At 30.1% G+C, this 20,622-nt stretch overlaps 2 protein-coding genes across 3 annotated transcripts; both read right to left on the bottom strand.

Annotated features, from left to right (window-relative positions):
* Positions 1–1,903: 1,903 nt before the first annotated feature.
* On the bottom strand, positions 1,904–7,641 carry LOC100788172 (indole-3-glycerol phosphate synthase, chloroplastic). Of its 2 annotated transcripts, XM_006595783.4 has the most exons (11): positions 7,333–7,620; positions 7,097–7,227; positions 6,588–6,848; positions 6,310–6,486; positions 4,860–4,934; positions 4,704–4,748; positions 4,468–4,632; positions 3,980–4,058; positions 2,852–2,934; positions 2,689–2,757; positions 1,904–2,188 (listed from the first exon to the last, which is right to left on the bottom strand). In XM_006595783.4, the coding sequence occupies exons 3-11, from the start codon at positions 6,759–6,761 to the stop codon at positions 2,102–2,104; spliced, it is 954 nt and encodes a 317-aa protein (XP_006595846.1). In that variant the 5' UTR covers positions 6,762–6,848; positions 7,097–7,227; positions 7,333–7,620; the 3' UTR covers positions 1,904–2,101. The 2 variants fall into 2 exon arrangements, with proteins under 2 accessions (XP_006595846.1, XP_003545642.1); XM_003545594.5 differs by having other exon boundaries at positions 7,097–7,641.
* Positions 7,642–10,694: 3,053 nt separating this feature from the next.
* On the bottom strand, positions 10,695–12,870 carry LOC100306386 (protein transport protein Sec61 subunit gamma). Its single transcript, XM_006595782.4, has 3 exons — positions 12,675–12,870; positions 12,462–12,577; positions 10,695–11,007 (listed from the first exon to the last, which is right to left on the bottom strand). The coding sequence occupies exons 1-2, from the start codon at positions 12,766–12,768 to the stop codon at positions 12,462–12,464; spliced, it is 210 nt and encodes a 69-aa protein (XP_006595845.1). The 5' UTR covers positions 12,769–12,870; the 3' UTR covers positions 10,695–11,007.
* Positions 12,871–20,622: the final 7,752 nt, after the last annotated feature.

Here is a 20,622-nt window from a genome sequence, read left to right as displayed (position 1 = left end):
CCCCAACAACCATTTCCCCCTTTAAAGGGGTAAATCCTCAACACACAACCAAACTTTCCAACTCCAAGCATGTCCATGTTCCGCTTCATCTCCACAATTGATGCAACATACGTGGTGAAACTGGTCAACAACTTGTTATTTCTAAAATACCGAGAGGTTGATGCATGAGAAAACCTCACTACTTCATTTCATTCCAATCTGTTAAGAATACATAAAATTAGTCCATATATAGACAAAGTAAACCTAAATAAGGATCAATCATCCTAATTTTCCTAATTAAACAAGGATCATATCTTCCTAATTAGATAACAATTATATCTTCCTAATTTTCCATAATCGGAAACAACAAAATATTGAAAATTCTTATAATAAAACAATAAATATTCCTAAAATTACGATAAAAGATGTCATTTTAATCCCCAAACCGATGGGATTTGGCAAAAATCTTGTGGCATGCTCTACATCAACAATGCTACCATCTACCAATGTTTCTTACTCCACTCCACCACCACAACATCAAGTTCCATTTTTGCCTCCAAAGGCAACAACCAGTTATCTAAGGTCCAAACATAAATATACATGGACTGAGTATACTGGCTACAGATATGCTCCCCCCAGCTTGATGCTAGATCCCTTATCAAGAATATTTCAAAGGATTTAGTTTCTCTAAAGTGAAAAGTGACGAAGTAAGAATACAATACATTTATCCTTGATTTGAATTAAAATATTTTAGAATTTTAACTAACTTTGAATTAGTGGAATATAAACCCTTATGTTTTCACTCTAAACCTATAACCCTGCATATCGAGCTCCTCTGTAATTAGGCAAGGGAGTCTTTGGTTTTAGGTAGCCATTGTATTATATCACAAGTATGGATGAAAATAAACTGAGCTGTCAACAAGAGTCTGTGACCTAGCCTGTTTAAAGTTTAACATGTCCTGACCTATTTAATACAAAGGATATATTTGGACTCTTTAAAAGACCTATTTAATTAAATATGTTAGACTTGGACTTATAAAAAAAATCTATTGAACCCGATATATCAGCTTATTCATTTATTTATAATAAAAAAAATAATAGTATACATATTATACTTTATATTTAATATCATAATAAATTAATAATCTTATATCATAAATAAAATAAACATTTGAAAAAAAAACCTAACTTAATAGGTCAAATAAGACGTTTTTAAAAAGGTCAATTCAAACCTAAAAACAATTTTTGATTGAATAATAGAACAAATCAAATCTAAATTTTTTATAGTCAAACCTATTTAACGAAGTCTAAGTCTAACCTAATCACACGTAAAAGGCAACCTCTCCTATCACAATATCAAGGACATCAAATCTTTGGCTGAGTTCGGCTACTAACTAATTGTAGAAGCAACAAAATACCATACATAAGGTTTTCAAATGAAGAACTGAATTGCCTCCATTAAAAAATAATTTTAGCTTAGTTCTGAAAATTCCTTCATACATTGAAAATTTAAAAACTTTCTATTAAAATATATTGGTTTTTAAGTTCATATTAATTTATTTTGTTTACGTATAAATATTTTTTCATTAAAATTTAAACTATCATGTAATTATTTTTTATTTTTTAGAGAGAAAAAAACCCCAACTTGCACAAATTTTGTCTGCACAAATCCTTCGCACACTAATGCACGTTTCGGATCTACTTCGGAATGTGAAATTGTAAAGATGAAATTTGTAAGTATCTTTATTCATTTTCTTTCAATCCACATCAGCACCTATCCTAGCTAATGAGGTTATCACACATACTAAATGTTGTTTATAAAATATAACCACACAACTACTCGAATTTGTTAGTGGCGAAAACGAAATATGATTTTACAAGATGAAGGATTGAGATTCAATGCAAAGTTAAGGACACAGACAAATTGTCGCCAAACTATTATCTCAAAATGATATCATTTAGTTGCAAAGTATTATTAAACAATAAGAGTTTATTTTGGTACATATTTGCTACTGGTAAGATTTTGATAATTTGGTACAAGCAAAGGTCGAAGGTATCAAATCATTAACCTGAGCAAAATCTGTCATCTCAAAAGCTTATATCTCAAGAAATATAGCTCACTTCAACCCAAAGAGATATCTTTGCCAAAGAGATTGCTGATTCCCTTTCCAGGATCACTTTGTTTTACAATAGACTCTCCAACCAATATCTACAAAAAAGAAAAGAGTAAAATAATGAGTCTGATAAAGAGTAAAATAATGTGAAACAACTGTTGATTGTTGGTTTAAGTGTTGGAAAATTTGCTAAATATGATCAACATGTAACAAATGTTAGATAGTTGTCATAACCTGAGTAATCCCCTTATCTAACGAAATTCAACCGTTCTTGTTCTTTTACTCAAACTATTATTAAAATTGCAATAAACAACATGATTGCAAGGACATTGGTGGCATATGATGAGTAATTTGGCTGACACCACTATATTTTGTATAAATATTTTAGTATCTCAAAAAAATCCTGTTAGTACCTTGGTTGCTTTTAAAATTTGTTAAAACCGCATGGCCATGTCAGATTTTATGTGACTGACTCGAATACAAGGGATTTAGAATTGTCATTGGAGCTGCTGTTAGGATTAGGAAGAAATTGAGTATTTTAATTACCATTTCCCAGGTGTTTACTTAGAGTAGAAATGAAATTGTCAATACTTACAGCTTTAACACCAGCTTCCTGAACATAGGCAATATCGTCCGGGGTAAAGAGACCAGATTCCCCAACCATCTAAACAAACCATATAATCATCAGCATGATGTTGATATTCAAAATAAATTAATATTTCTTTCAAGTAGCTCTAAACATAGGAAAAGCCACATACAATTATGCCTCTCTCGTGGATTATTTTGCCTCGCTCTCCTTCAAGAAGTTTCTTTGTGATGCTGATATCCAACTCAAATGTTTCTGCAATCCCCAAAAAGAAAAGCTACAATTGATGAGTCATGAGTCAAATCCTCAAGTTTAAATATTCAGACATTGGCACAAAAGATAAAAAAAATGAAGTAGAAAATTATTAATATTCTCAAACTCGTGTGCACACGAGATAGGAGAAAAAGAAAAGGACCCTTAATTGCACTCTTGGTCCCTTTACTTTGGATTATGCACAATTTTGGTCCCTTAAAATTTTCCAGCCAATTAAGTCCTTCTAGGAGTTATATCAATTTCCTTCTACCTAAAACCCTTAAATTCTCATTTTCTAGTTGAAATATTCACAAGTTTAAATAATTAATTTTTTTTAAACTTTCTTCAAATCAAGACAAAACATTAAATTTCACCCAAATTTTTAAAAAAAAATTTATCATTTCCTCCTCTATTTGAACCCTAATTTCTTATCCTAGAAAATCCTTAAAATTTCAAATAAATTTTTTTCTTTTAAATATTTAAAATTATTTTATATTCTAAATCCATCCTAAACCCACAATTATTTAGAAAAATGAGAATTTGAAGGTTTTAGATATAAGGAAATTGGCAGAGGGACAAAATTTGCTTGATTTTAAAAATAGAGGAACTTAATTTGCTTTAAAAAAAAACTTCAGGGATTAAAATCCACAAAGTTCAAACTAAAAAGACAAAATGTACAATTAAGCAAAAAAAAGATGTTGCTGAGGGAAGCAATAGCATAAAGTATAACAAATAAAAACAATTGTATTACATCAAAGTTTTATGAGTTCTAAGAGATTGTTGTAATAAGGTACAAATAGGATTTGAGAAAGTGATAATGTATCAAGAAGAAGGATAAGAAAGATGAAGAAGATTAATGAAGAAACTGGAATATACAGAAAATGAAAGCAAAAGTAGAAATAAAAAGCCCATGAAATTGGAGAGGTACTGGAAAACAAGCAGATCAAACATCAAAAGGATTTAATTTGAAAGACAGAGAGGTCAGATACCATTTCATCAAAAAGAAAAAAGTGGAAGGGGAGACAGAGAGAAGAGTGATAAGACATACCAAGATTGCGGTTGTTAATGCCAATAAGCTCAATCCCCTCTATTGCAAGAACACGATCAAATTCCCTCTCATCATGAACCTGTGAGTAAGGAACATAAAATGTAAAAAAATTCTCATGTTCATCAGGAAATAAAAGACTGCATGGTAGACCTAGAATTATGGTGTAATCACAAATAAGGAACATAACATAAAGATTCGTCTCGTCAATCTAAAGATTCTATACTTTTAAATCTAATACACTTCAATTCTTGCTTTCATGTACAGAATCATAATATTAAAGAGGTTCTCTGTTTGTAAATAGCACTATTCAAAACTCAAAGTGACCCACTTTAGGACCAAGTTTACACAAAATAGGATAAACTCAAAACATAGCACAGGACTAGATTCATATTAAACATCAGATATCAGTAAGCTTAAAAAGTTTTGTTAATGTTGAAGTTGAATGTCATTCAAATTTAGGAAACAAACAAAAAAAGCACCAATGGTACCTCAACAAGCGCAGTCAATCCGAGTAATTTGCATATCTTAATCATGTATTTGATGTCAAGATCAGGCAAAACAGCAGCAATTAAAAGGACTGCATCTGCACCTTTAGTTCGAGCATAGTAGAGTTGCCATGCATCTATGATGAATTCTTTGCACAACAAAGGGCACTGCATATTCAAAAAACATTTGATGGTATAATAAATCCAATATCAGGGACTATGCAATTCACAAAACAAACCTTTATGCCAGCCTTTCTTATTGCCTCAAGATTTTCAAAGCTTCCCTGGACCAATATTAAGTTAGAGTTAATTTTGTTGCAATATCACCTAGTACTGAATCAGCCAAATATTATCTAGCAGTACACACATAACAAATTCCAGGTTTGTTGGTTTACCTTAAAATACTTTTCATCTGTCAAAACACTTAGACATGCTGCTCCACCTTTCTCATAAGCCTTAGCAATTTCAACCTATCACAGAAACCTCTAAAATTGCAGCTTATACCATGAAGAGAAGAAAAATACAAACTAACAACATTGTCAAATAAGTTACTTGAAGGGCATGATACATTGACTGATACAACAAAACTAAGAGACCAAGATACTCAATGAGAAAACATAGCATATTCCTGACTGATACAATAAATTCAGAACGGGTCCTTATTTACAGAAGATAGCATTTAAAAACTATAGGATTGACTTCATAAATGCAATAATTGTAAAAGCGAACAGAGAGCCTATGATAGATTTGAGATGAAGTAATTTATGTTGATGGGCATGCATCTCAAAGGGGTAGAAAATTAATTCGAAGAAGCAAAATGCTTAAGATGCAAAGGAGAAGAAATTGATATGCATCATAAAACAATTTAAGACATATCTCTGCAAACATGACTCAGATCAAGCACTTATTCTATAACAAGTAGATTCAGGAAGCCAAATAAAATTGAATAGACTAACTTTAACCAACTTAGATACAATAGGTTGTCAGTCAGGAAGCCAAATAAAATTGAAATATTTTTTTATAAGCAAAGTAATTTATGAATATAAGAATGCTTGCAATGAGCACAAGAGGTGCCCAAAACAATACTCAATACAAAAAATGATGCTGTATAATATAAAGCTCAACAGCAAGCTAGCCTAAAACAGACAGATATTCCCCGTCCCACCTAAAGGCAAAAATAGTCCAATGCAAGCTATAAAACCTCCCGGGTAAAATCATGTGTCGGGAATTATTACAATTAAAATTAGACACATCTCACAATTTGTTGTGTAGCCATAACTATAAGTCCACGTATTTCCACACCAAGTCACATGACATTAACAGTACCCATATAGTGTTTGTTCAAATGCCAAAATAAGTAATCCCACTGACCTGATATTACAAACTCATCTGCCAACATGTTGACGCTGCAATCTGACATTGAGCTAAGCTAACTACCAATTTCCATCTTTCCACACCAGCCATCCAAATATTTAAGCCTTTTGTTTTTTTTTTAAACACTCATCCCATGGAAACCTCCCAACAACCAATGCATCTTCATGACAGATAATTCTCCCACCTCGGTGAACAACAACAACATCTTCACTCCAAACAACCTCCAACATCAACAGCTTCTACATTCTATTCACCAACACACAATCCCCCCTCAAACCCCCTAACAGTCCTAAAATGAAATAAAATTGTATAGGCTAACTCTAACCAAAAGATGAAATGGGGGGTGTCAGCCAGTTCAAACATTTCACACATTACATCAGAAACAACTTCATAAAATTACAAATAAAGTAGAGAGATAAAAATTCTAATATTCTATCCGTAAAAATGATGTGGGAAAAAATGCAAACTTACTGGGTCAAAGTCTTCTCTCAAGATACCTCTACTTGGTGATGCCTTCTTCACTTCAGCAATCAACCCTGGAAGTCCAGTTCGTTCGTTGGCTGCCTTTAGAGCACCAATAAAATCCCTAGCAGGAGGTGCATTTTCAAGAGCTTTCTTCAGCACGCCAAGGGGTTTTCTTTCTTTAAGCTGAAAATCACACAGTCCCCAGTAATACATTCAATCTATTTGGTTGAAAAACAACATATATATTAAGAACAATAGAGCACAAAGCAAATCAATCACAATACCTGTGAGACTTCTGTGTCCTTATTCCACACAATCTCTTCCAAAATGTTCCGGGGCGTATTGCCCTCATTCTGCAACCTGAATTGAAATGGTCCTACATAATGCAAAGGGGGTCCAGATGGAGGCCTTCTCCTTATTCTTATACCCTGGCTAGCTGCAACCTCATTTTGGAACATTCCCACCTCCCACTCCTTAATTTTCAGAACCTCTGTCACAGATTCACCAGATGTGGCTACTACAGCTGAACCATCATCAGACTCCACCTAATCAAAACACCACATAATCCAAAACCCACATGAAAAATCAACAAGCAGTTCCTCATAGCATAAAATCCTGCATTCATACACCCCCAATTGAACCCAAATTATACTGGCCTATTTCCATTACCACTGAACCCCAACAAATCCCCAAACAAAAACCGAGAGAGACCCGTATTAATCCATAAGATGACACGATAAAAGGTTGCAAAAAGATACAAAATTTGCAACAAAAAAAAAAAAAAAAATCTCACCTGGGCATGAACAGAAAAGGATAAAAAGGAGCTTCTTTTACGAAAACTGGCTTGGGATGGAAGAATAGAGGTTCTGGGTCTGGAAGAGAGAAATGGGGTGGCCGGAAAGGGAGCCTTGAGGGAAGCCAAACCTTCCATTGAAGCAGATTGAAGGAAAAAAAATGGGAGGGATTGCTGAGCAACAAAAAAGAAAGATGAAACGGAAAGTGAAACAAGGGTTTAAAAGAAGAACACACCGTCTAATCGTCTATGTTATAGTACTAGTATTGAATTGGAGAAGAAAATTGTTGTAGCGTTCGACACGTGCGCACGCGCGCATTCAATTCCGACGCCACGGCGTGTTCATGGTTTTTCTGGCCCCAAGAGAATGTACCACGGCTGGGATTGGATTGGCACATGTAAAGAGCTAAAAATGGCACAAAATTAAAATTGAAGGGCATTACATTGATTTTGGTCTGTGCCTTTTTTTCTCTTTCACCGCGAAGTATTTAACTTTACAGTATGAATTTGCCTCTCTTCTATCAAATGTTTTGCTATGCTGGCTTGGATCAACCGAGCTTGAAGTTATTTTAACTTAATAAGAGATCCTAGTTTGATTCTTGGATATGCCTATTTTCATTCAAATTGATTATTTCTACCTACCATGTAAAATATGGGTGGACTTTTCTAGTTTAATATATTGATGCATGCAATTATTTTTTATCTGGTGTGGAAGAGACAATGAATATATTAAATAAAATAATTAATGTTTTCATTTTTATAATTAATGTTTAATGCTTTTGTTTTTAGGTGATTTTTTTGTTACATTAGTATTTTTTTTTTGTACACGTTTTTATGTGATTAATATTGCATATTTTTTTTAGAAGAATATGAATTATAATATTATTAGTAGTTTCATATAATGAAAAAGGAAATGTCATATTGTTGCATAGGTTTTTCTAAAATTGTTTTGTAAGAATTAGTGTGTACCTTTGAATGGATTTATTTTTTTTGTTTTTACTGGACCTTTGAATGGATTATTAATCTATATAGTTTTAACCAATGAACATATATTCTATCAAAATTTTCTGATAGTGTTCCTTTGTGAGATGTGAGTTGATCATATCAGACATACAAAGGTGACATTTGTAAAATTCTAAATTCCAAATATTATTAGTGTTATACTATGAGACAAAAATAATTATATAATATTAAATGAAATTAATGTATCATTAGTTGGAGTGAAACTGAATTGTGATTTTTTAAACAAAGGTTTGAATTTTATGAATAAAAAATATGATTAGAAAGTTAAATCCAATAAAAATAATTAATCAGGTTTTGAAAAAAAATGAATCATTAACAAATTCATTAAATTCTTCACATGGATGTATAGGTGACAAAAAATATAACATTAAATGAAATATTAATATTCAAATAATTAACATTCTTTAAAATGCGGGTTTATTTGCAAGTAAGATAAAAATAATTAGAATATATTTACAATGTAAATGTTTTTACATTTGTGATTCAATCATAGATAGACATATTCGGTAATATTATTGATTTTTATCATAATTATTTTTAAAATATATTTAAAGTGGTTTTTAATTTATTGATAACGTAAAAGCAATAATAGAACTTATAACTATGCTAGAAAATAACTTTCTATACTTTGATGAAATATTATTTTTTCACCTCTCAACCCGAGGATAAAAATAATGTAAAATATTATATAATTACTTTGTGAAATTCATCAATATCCGGGAATTATAAGGGTATAAAAATAAGTTGATCAAATATATTTTAAAATATACAAATGAAATATGTTACTCAACATAATGAATAATAAAGAAAAGTTTATTAACATTATATAACAAACTTGCAATATCAAGAAAAGTTATAAATAACCCTGTATAAACTTTAGCCATAGGTAGTCAATTCTTCTGCTCTAATTTTGAAACTATTTTTCTAACTACAATCAATAGTCCCGTGTAAAAATGTCACCCAGTGGCCGAGCCACGCAACTATTAACCATTTTCAACATGCTTAGATTGATCAATTCTTTAGCCAACAGTTAAAACAATTAAGATGAAAAAATATGGGGGATACCCGTAAAAATATTTGCAAGTATCAATATTATAATATTTAATTTTCTCTCTCTCTCACACACACACACACATATATATATATATATATATATATATATATATATATATATATATATATATATATATATATATATATATATATATATAATTTGCTGTAAAAACAATTATAGTTTTTTAGACTAATACTTTAAGTTTCTAATATCTAAGAGTAATACTATTAGAGAGTAGAAAATACTAAATTCTTAATTAAAATTTTTATTAAGCGATTAGAACATTAATTTTAACCATCGTTATATTGAAAGATTATCTTTATAATTTTGTTTATTTATGATTTAAGTCTGGACAAATAAATGTTATATTTGTTTCTTTTTAATATTATGTGTATATGTTTTTAATATTATGTTTGAATTATTTAAAAATGAATTTTTATTATAATTGTAGTAATTGTTTTAATTATTGTTTTATTAATGTATTATTATTAATCTCATACATAAGTAAAGGGTAAGTCACAAGTGTAGGGATGAATATATAGATATCTAAGGGATACAAAAATGAAAATTAAAATTACTATTTACATGAATATGAGATCAGATACCAATACCAATATTCGGATATCATAACCACTACTATAGGACCTTACTTAGACCTTATCCATTACTATCATTAAAAACAATGAGAAATTCTAATTGATTGAGGTTTCACAAGCACAACTTTCACCATAACCCTACCTTGGTAATTTAGCAGGCCATTACATCTCTCCTCCCTTTTTCTCATTTTTCTCTTCTCTTCCTTTTCCTCCTATTAAGATTATTTTCCTCCCTTACTTTGAATCAAACAATTTTTGTCACCCTTCCCTTTCTGAGTTGTTAGTGAAAATTGTCCCAAATATCATTCAATTTCCTTTCTGAGTTGTTAGTGCAAATTGTCCCTAATAACATCCAATTTTATCCCGTTGCCAATAGTGGGACTCGTACCACTTATAAATGAATATTTCCAACTATGCCCAAAAAAAATTTCATTTGTACTTGTTGCATTTTACATGCTTACTATTATTATAACTTGGGTTTGAATTAAAATTTAGAAATCAAATTGATTCATTCGTAAATTGATTCATTCGTAAGAATTTGAGAAACAAATCAAACATTTTAAAAATTTAAAGACCAAATTAATTTATTTTTAAAAACTTGAAGACCAAATTAAATCATTTAAAATAATTTTAAAACCAAATTGATAATTAAGCACACAAAAAAAACCAAACTATTGGATACAAATATGATGGATCTGAAGTCAAACTTTGGATTAGTCAATATTTTTTTCCAAAAAAAATTAAGCCAAAAAAAATATGATGGAGCAGAGTAAGTAAACCATACCATAAAGACCAGGAGAGTGGCATCATTGAAAAATTTATCTGCAGATTCTTGCTAAATGAAACAAAACATTATTCTGCAAAGGAGTGCGACCCCCACCCTAGATACCTTCAACTTTTTTTCTTTTGAAACTTTAAACTCGGATTCAGTTCGATGGCCAATAAAAAGCCATCATAAGGAAACTCTAAAGCAAAGTTAACATAGAATCAAACAAAACTACAGTTTCAACATTGTTTTTCCTCCTTATCCTAAATCAAAACAATGTATCAAGGTCTAACAGAGGATACATAAAATTTTACGTCTAAAGTAAGTAACACTTCCTGAGATGAGAAAAAAAAACAAAAATGAAAACAGAACTAAGATTGAGGGCATAGAATGATCTATTGATGTGGGAACTCTTTCTGCCTACTTTTGCTTGACAACCTGAATTCCTGAGGCGATTGTAGTACCCTTCATCCTGCAGAGAAAATAAAGGGTTATTTAGTTCATTCATTCAGCACACTTTGATCAAGACACAAATTTCATCAATAACACAGCCAACATTTCACAAGTCACATCAGACAAAATACTAAATAAAAAGAGCAATGAATTACTGACAAAAACCAGATTATCTATAAAAGCTTTTCAAAGAATGTAGAAATTCCATAAAAATGTCCTAGACAAAACTCTCATTATAGAAAGAGTGCCAGCCATTTCAAAGTCTCCCGATAAAAGTAATCTCTTACACTGTTACACAAGTACCAATAATGTAGTTCCTCCCCAAGATGTTTGAATATGAAAACATAGCAACTTATTGTCATATAGGTTCGTTTGAAAATAACGGCAGTAGAATTCATCTTAAGAAAACCATTTTATAATGCAATCAATCAACTCATCTACTTATTGGCATTTCAGACAAATTCTATGATTTACATTAAAAGCAATACCATTCAAAATAAGCAAAATACAACATAGAACATAACAGAGTCAGAGAACAGAAAGTCACCTGCCAATTAAGACTGGGAATTAACAATAAGCAAGCATTATTATAAGAGAAAAACTAGCATAGTTATACACCCTAAAAACCAATAGAGTGATCATAAAGTTCACTGAAATATGGTGTGTTTGATTTGGCATTCAATCACATTCAACATCTATGCTTCATGAGACATAGCTTCACGTTGAACATTTATCAGGAAGCCGGAATCAAAGAAAACAAACATACTCATAACGGCATGAGAAGAAAGTTAAGCTGGGAATCTACCATCCATTTTCACCATTCCTTTTAAAGGATGATCTGATAAGGACGAAAACAACAGACAAAATACAAATTGATCTTAATTTGTACAATAGTCAGACAAACAAACTTTCTTTTCTGTCGTTAATCAAACAATAATCTCAAGTCTCAACCTCTCCAATCCATCACACATCCTTGACACACCATAAAATGTATTCACCCCTTATTTACTTACTTATTTTCCATTTCACTGTTTATAAAATATTCAAACAAGATAATGGTAATTTTATTCTGTTCTACATTGATCCATTACACTTCGCTTATTCCATACCGTTCACACAGCATTTAGATATCCAATCAAAGCCATATTCACTTCACATCAAGTTGTTAATGTTACATGCAATCCCGAGAAAATGACGCGAACAGCTGAAACAATACTTCTTCCCAACCAATCAACCAAATTAGCCATTCAAATTATATATATATATATATATATATATATATATATATATATATATATATATATATATATATATATATATATATTTTTTTTTTTTTTTTAAACATGAACACACAAAAAAAATCGCAATCTGTGATTTGAGCAGATAATAAACAGAGAGATCCGAGTAACCAAAAAGAGGAATACAGAAAACAATTAAAAAAAGATCATTTTTGTGTGAAGTAATATAATTTACCTAACCAGATCCGACGATGATGTTGTTAATTGGAATGAAAATAAGCTTCACGAAGAAACCCACGAATCCCATCACAACGAAACCAATTGCGGTACGCACGGCAACCTTGGAGAATTCTAAAATACAAAAATGCATTGGAAAATCAGGATCTACAGCACAGAGATTTGAATCGAAGTGGAACGGAAGAAGGAGAATTGGGAATTAGGGTTTCACCTTTGCGATCGGGTTTGTGGCAGCGCTTCACGAGCCTCACGCTGTCCTTTGCGAATTCTCTCAACGGATCGAACACAGAATCAATGGCGTCCATTCTCTTTCTCCTTCTCTGTTCCCGAGCTTGGATTTGAGAATTGAAATGGGTGTTGATTTTTTGTTGAAAGAGTTTTATTTTTATATGCACGAAGATTTTTATCTAAAATCACAAAACGTGTGTTGAGTTTATTCATTTATAATAATTATTTTAAAAATTATATAAAAATTATATAATTTTTACTCATTAAAAATATAAAAAAATTAAGATTCATTTAATAATAAGAATAAAATAAAACTATAATAAGTTTTTATCATATATTTTTAAAAAATAGTATATGTATTTTTAGTGTAAATTTTTTTGACATTGATGTATAGTAAAATTTAATCATATAAAATTAATTATTAAAAATAAATTTAAATTAAAAAATTTAACTAAACTCTTTTTTTTTTGCACCCTCACCAGTTCAAATCCTTGTCTCAAAACCCTAAATTCCAATTTTTGAGTCACTTTCCTCTATTCCACTCTCTCTGAAAACCAAAGTCAACATTTTTTCATGTCACCCTTCTTACTCCACTCTCCTCTATTCATCTCATATTTCATCCCCTGTTTTTTTTTTTTTTTTACCTAACTACTCTTCATTCTCTTATGTCAAAACTCAAAAGGCTAACTACTATTTTTTTTCTTCCAATTACCCTATTCTGCTTCACTCCCCCATTATTATAATTTTTTTATCTATAATGATTTAATTTTCATCGATTTTCTTGATTTTTTTAAGTTCTCTTGAATTGTAGCTTCAAATCGGTGGAATAGATTTTCATCGAATATGTTAATTCTTTCATTTCATCGTACATGTTGCCTGTGTGAGAATTAGTGTGCTCCACTTGATTTTATCTATAAGTGAGTCACTATTTTATTTTCTCTTTATGTTGGAAGTTATACTTCAATTAGGAAATGTGATTATTTCAATTAATGTAATTAATCTGAATTTTTATTTGATGCAATTAATCTGAATGGTACTTGATAATGTATTATGAGGATATGATTATTATAATTAATGATAGAACAACATTATTTCATAAATCTGAATTTTTATTATATTTTGATGAGTTTTTATGTTAAATTGATGTATTTTGATCTATTTTATTTGATAAAATTCACAATTTTATGTAAATCTATGAAAGACAGGTGTTCAAAAATAATTTATGTGGAAAAGAACTAAAATCATGTCTTTTTTGAGATAATGAAGGCCATGACGAGCGATTTTGTACATGAACGATAATTTTATGCATGCGTTAGTAATCTATACTATATACAAAAAGTAAAATATTTTAAAAAAGGGAAATCTCCATGTGACGTGACATTTATAAAGCAACTAAATATTTGGTAAAACTAAAATTTTAAATTTGAACATAATAATGAACTTAGACTTAGGGGTCTAAACATAATAATGAACTAAATATTTGGTAAAACTAAAATCTTAAATTTCTAAGCAACTAGTTTTGGGTCAAAAAGAACTTAAGGGTCTGAAATGAGTTATATAAGTCCGATGACTATAGAATTTTATGGACAACTAGACTTTAGTAATACAAAATTGTGGAAAAAGATTTCGTCCCAAAATTCATTCTATACAAAGAGACATGTAGTGTCAAAGTTGGTTCCTTTTTATCATTTCGAGTCATTTCTAAGATATCTAGAATACATAGTTTTGACTCTTATCATCTTGTCTTGGTTTTGCTAGTTAACACTTCCTAATTGGAGTACTGTCGGTACTAAAATACATTGAGCTAGTAATAAGAACCTAGAATGTGTTACTATTATGATTTAAATATGATTTCTGTTTTTATTTTACTATTATGAACTAGGACATGAAAGAAAAGAAATCAAGCACATATGAAACTGTAGACGCATTTAATAAGTTATTCTCAAGAAAACTGTACCTGATACGAATGTGGAAAGTTTTTATTTGAGAGGGTTTTACCTTTAAAAACCAGTCCAAGCCTCAATGCCAAGCAAAGAATATAAAGGTCCTTACAGGAATGAAGAGTAAAAACATAGAAGTTTAAAGAAGATCGTGATTAACTAAAGCTAGAAGTGCAAAGTCATAGAGAAACTAATACCAAATATCCGAATTCTCAATGGAAAACTCTATCTAACATTTCAAAACATAAAAATGCAATTTCTTCTAGAGAATAACACAAAAAAACTGAACTTCTAGCAACGTGTTGCATACCTCTCGCAAGATTTTAGAGTTTGCCACAAACAAAAATGTTTCTCTAGGGAACTCCGTGCCTGATGATGTCTTTTGGATGCAAGATTTTAGAGTTTGCCACAAACAAAAGGTTCCATCAAAACCTTAATCCTTATTTTTCTCGATTGGCTACCATCCTCTACCTCACTCCCCTGTCTCAAAATCCTAACCTCTTATTATTATTTTTTTGGTATAAAGCATGTGTTTAGTATTTATACTTTCAGTCAAACCTAATTTTAATTCCTGTAGTTTAAAATCGATCAATTTAATTAAAAATAATAGGTGGATTTAATTTTTATTTAATTGTTGACATAAAAAATCCCTATTTAATCTCCCAAGTCGTCAATGTATAAAGACTAAATACACCTAAAGACCAAATTAATCGATTTAAAATTAAAAAAAATGTAATCAAATTTAATAACTAAATTTATATTTTTTTTCTTTTTTTTCCACCTCCACCCCACTCGTCCCATCTCATAAGTCATAACCTCAACTCCTTTTATTTTTTCGCCACTTCCACTACACTCCTCCCATCCTCTATCAAATTAAAATATTTTTATGCTAATAAAAATACACTATCATAAGAATACATGTTGCAACTTGCAACAAATCGTTAATGAACCTAGCTAGCTAGCTAATAGCCATAGTCAAGCTTGTGATGCATTAATGTCTCATTTCTACCCGTGGATTTTGACTTTACTGCTTCTTTTAAAAGAGTAGCATTTGAAGAGGGGAGAAATTGTGATGGTCATCTTGTCGAATTTCACAGCAGATGGCAACACAAGCAACCTGGGGCAAACTCGTTGCTTTTCATCACTATTCACTCTTCTTTCTCAGTCTAGTTTGAATCAGTCAAACTTTTCCGAGAAAAAGGCATCCAAGACAACCCTCATTTTGGATTCAACAAAACAAAGATCAAGTCAATTACCTCTGAATTCAAGAAACAAGCATACACGTGCACACAGTCAGAGAGACATATAGGGACAAATTTGTTAAATCCCTGTGTGAAAAGGATGGAACACAATGTCAAAATTTAACAAAACCCAGTTTGACAAGCTTTAATCGCGTACAGAATTCCAGGCATTTATGTCGTTCAATGTCTCTTGTTCCCAATCCCAAAAAACTCAAACTCAAAAAAAAAAAAAAAAAGCCAGTCTAGCAAATGACATGTACATGACACAGCCTTTCAATCTCGTGTTCGTGTAGGTTATTATATATGCAAACTGTGATGGTTGTATTCAATTCACCCCATAAAATGCCATCTGAGTCTCTATTCATGAAAATGATGAATTCATTTCTATACATATTTTTAATTTAATTTAATCAAAATACATTGGCATTTACATCATTGTTTAATCATAGGATAATATACTAGTAGTATTATGCATGAAAAAAATTATTTAATTACGTAATAATTATTTTAAAAGTTACACTTAGCATAATTTTTAATTAGTTTATAATCTAAAAATCTTTGCACCAATAACATATGAATTTTTTTCATCTAAATACACATATTTTTATTTTTAATACATATTTAAAAATGTTATATCAAAATTAATTTATATTTTTTATTTAATTAAAGGAACCTTTTTCTTAATTTCTTTAATCAATATTCAATTTTTTCAATTAATATTAGACAAAAATATATTTTTAAATTACCATTAAATAATCTTATATCAAATCAAAATCATTTAAACTGAAATGTCAAATACATGTATTTTAATATCTCAATTTATGTTTTACATAATAAAAAATTCTATCAATCAAATCAATATTACCTTACATATTTTTTAATTGATTTATTTTTACATGTATTATATTCATATCTATCCATGCAATGGACCAGATATTTGCAAGTTGCGTTATGTATAAATGAATATTCGTTCAAACAAACCAGCTACAAAGGTGATTTTTTTTTAGTTAATCCCATTCTGACAATGAGTTGATAAATGCTCTAAGTTGATTAAAATTGAATTTTTTAAAAGAGAAATTAAAATTAAAGAAAAGAAAATAATTGTGTAATAACTAGAGACAATTAACTGAATTAAGAATATCAACAGGGAAAATGAAAGTCAACAACTTCCTCGGGCGTAATGTCTGCCGTATAATTCTGAAAAGGATTAATTAGCTCTTCCATACCTTCTACCAAGAACAATAATTTATACTTCTATGCATCCAAAATCTAAAGTATAGTGCAGCATTTATTACTGTTTTTTTTAAAAAAATTAATTCAACAAAATTGATATGAAAATTGAGAGGAGTGTTATATATAACCTTGCACCATGATGATTATATATGTAAACAGAGAAGGTTAAGACAATACTAGCTTGTTCTTTTCTTACCCATTTTAATTATTTAAAATGTATTGATGTTGGAAATGATTTTTATACTGTGATTTAATTACAAATTATTATGAATAATAAAATTATTATTTTTATAAATTGTTTTAGAAGTCATATTTATTTTAATTAATTGACTGTGTAAAATTGTTTAAATTGATAGTATATTAAAATTAAATTTAAATGAACTTTTTCCATTATTTAAAAAATATTTTTATTTTAGTATTTAGCTATTTTCTTGAAAAAGGGGAGGGGATGAGCAAATTTTATAGTATTATCTTGTTTAATTTAAAATTTTAGGGAGAGAGAAAGGGAGAGAGCAAATAAGATTATAATACTTATAAGATTCAGTTTTTTGCTTTTCAAAACATTAATTTTTTTAAAACAAATTTCAAAATTTGATAGATCATATTTGAAAAATTAACCGATGAATAGTATAAAATTATTTTCCACAACAGTTTTTAAAATCAAAAGGTGACAAGTGAATAAAACAGACCCTAAAACCTCCCTGCCTTCTCTCAATTTTATCTTCTAATATTAGGAAATTTGAAAGAAAGTAAAACTGAGTTTAAAAAAATTGAAATATTTTTTTTTGGTTGCTATTTTTTAAAAAATATATTAACAATCTGACCGTTTTCGTGTATTACCATTTACTCATTTAGAATCTTATTCATTATCATAAGAGTATAATAATACATTAATTTCATTGTTTTTCTGTCATCCTCTTTAATTTTTTCTTCGTCCTCTTAACCAAATAGAAAAGAAGGATTTATATTTTTATTTTCCTATCCCGTTTGATCGTCTCTCCTCTGTTAAAATCTTCCGTATCCCTTTACTTCCAAACCACATAACATATAAATGGTATTTCCAAGGCTGTTAAAAGATGGTAGTAAGACGCATCTATAAACATAATGAAAGGTGAAGATCCAATATTTAAAATAAAATGTGTTCGGTAACAGGAACGTAGTGGTTCCGACGTCAAATATCAAAGATGTAGCCCCCACCAAATTTTATAACGAGGCAGCGTGAACTTTAATCCCTTTAGATTTATATGTAATAATCATTGAGTATTCTAGTTTCTTATTCCCGTGTCAAATCCTCAGGTTTAATCACTGTACCGCATATAATTATATATATATGAAATTAATCTTGAGTCGTACGAAATGGTTAAATCAAACTCTATTCATGTGAACAATTTAATAACTTAATTACTCAAGTCCATAGTATTTCAATTATAAGTAAAATTACTAGGATTATGGACAAAAATATCAATTGGGGTCTTTTTATAAATTATTTGTCAAAATAGGTATGTTTTGAAAATATTTATCGGATAAGTCTATTTTTTTACTACAACGCGCTTTACAGTCGGGCACGTTCAACGTAATAACGACACGTGGCATGATGTGACGAGATCGCAAGGGTGGTGGGAAAGTCACTGAATGTGGTGTTGTCGCTAGTGCTTCAGGTCGTGGCGCTGATGTAGACGCGTCCAGACCCCTACACACACAGCTACATTCACAGATAGGTGCAGGGAGCGGTGGAAGCCAGCTGGGATGCACTGTCGGTGGTCACGCCTTGGGTCGCGCTGTCAGAGTAGGCGCTACTGGTCGCGCTGGCGTGGCAGGCGCGTCCAGGCCTATATAATGCCTCGCGATCTCCCCTTGGTCACCCTTGTCTCCTCCTTCTTCGTTCACACTTTCCCACCCTTGTCTCCTCTTTTCACTTCAAACTCCAAACTTGCTCCCTCAGTGGTTATACAACAATTTGGTATATAATTTTTTTATTGCTTTAAATTTATTTAATTTGTATAAATTGTTATATTTTATTATTTATATGTTTTCTTTTTTGTAGTTAGGCATTTTGTCTACAACAAAATCTTATTCACTCTCAACAAGTTCATTTTCTTTATCTTTATATATTTTTCCTGTTAGTTTAATTTCTTTATCATTTTAATTATTTTTTTATTAATTATCTAACAAATTGTTTTTTTTGTTTACAGTTGTTCATTTATCTACTAAAGAATTCTAATTTTATTTTTTTAGTGAATTTGTTTGTAGAGGTAATTATTCTTACTTTTATAGTGTGTTAGATTAGTTTTTTATTTTATAATAATATAAAATTGTTAATTGTTGTTGAAGATAATTATAGATAATAATATTGTTATTTATCATTTGTCATTTAAATATTATATTATTGTTTTTGTTAATATTTAATGATATTAATATTGTATGATTTGTGTTATTTATGATTTGTCATTTAAATAGTTAATATTGTGATTAATGTTAAAATAGTTTTTTAATATGTATTATTTGTGTCTGTATTTTTTTAATATTTTTCATCGTCACAAATTTACAGTGCAATATATTTACCTGCAACTAAAAATCTACAAGTGATAGTAGATATACTTTCATTTTTTTTGTAATTTTACCTTGTTGTGTATCTTTTTTTTTTAACTCTCAAAACTAATATCACGCTTGATGTGTGCGAATGGAAGGAAGGAGGAGAGATTTTATAGGGGAAGCGTGGAACGCAGTGCACAGCAGACTGACGCGTCTAGTCGTGCCTGGCAGACCGGCGTGTCCGACAGCGCGTCCCAGGACGTAGGGGCCTGGACGCGCCTGCATCAGCACCACGACCTGAAGCGCCAGCGATAGCACTATGTTCAGTGACTTTCCCACCACTCCTGCGACCTCGTCACGTCATGCCACGTGTCGTTATTACGTTGAACGCGCCCGACGATAAAACGTGTTGTAATAAAAAACAGACTCACTCGATAAATATTTTCAAAACAAACTCATTTTAGTAAATAATTTGTAAAAGAAATCCTAATTGATATTTTTGCCTCGATTATGGATACTTTTATTGCAACCAGATGTGATTGGATCGCTAATGTTTGCTCAGGAAATTATATAAACTAGCAATACCTTTTTCTACAAGTTATAGTTACCACATTTTGTCATTTTCACATCGAGATTTAGTTTGACTACTTTTCTATTTTTATCTTTCTAATATATTCTATTAAATTATTAGTAAATATTGAATAAAAGATTAAATATATTAAATATCTTAAACACATAAATAAGTTTAACTTTTATAAATTATTTAGTAAAGGAAGAGATAATTTGTAGGAGGATGTAATAAAAAATAATTTTTTATTTTTAATTGTCAATTTTGAAGGTTTTCTCTAAAGGGAAATTGAGGGTGCATTTCATATGGAAGATTTCACAAGGTAATTTATTTGTTCATTAGCTTTAAAGTACAAATGTAATTTTGATATAATTTATTTTATGTTTATAATTTTGAAATTGATTTACATATTTTTTT

This window comes from Glycine max, chromosome 14, assembly GCF_000004515.6.
Source record: "Glycine max cultivar Williams 82 chromosome 14, Glycine_max_v4.0, whole genome shotgun sequence".
Lineage (NCBI taxonomy): Eukaryota > Viridiplantae > Streptophyta > Magnoliopsida > Fabales > Fabaceae > Glycine > Glycine max.
This window is presented reverse-complemented; position numbering and strand designations above follow the sequence as displayed.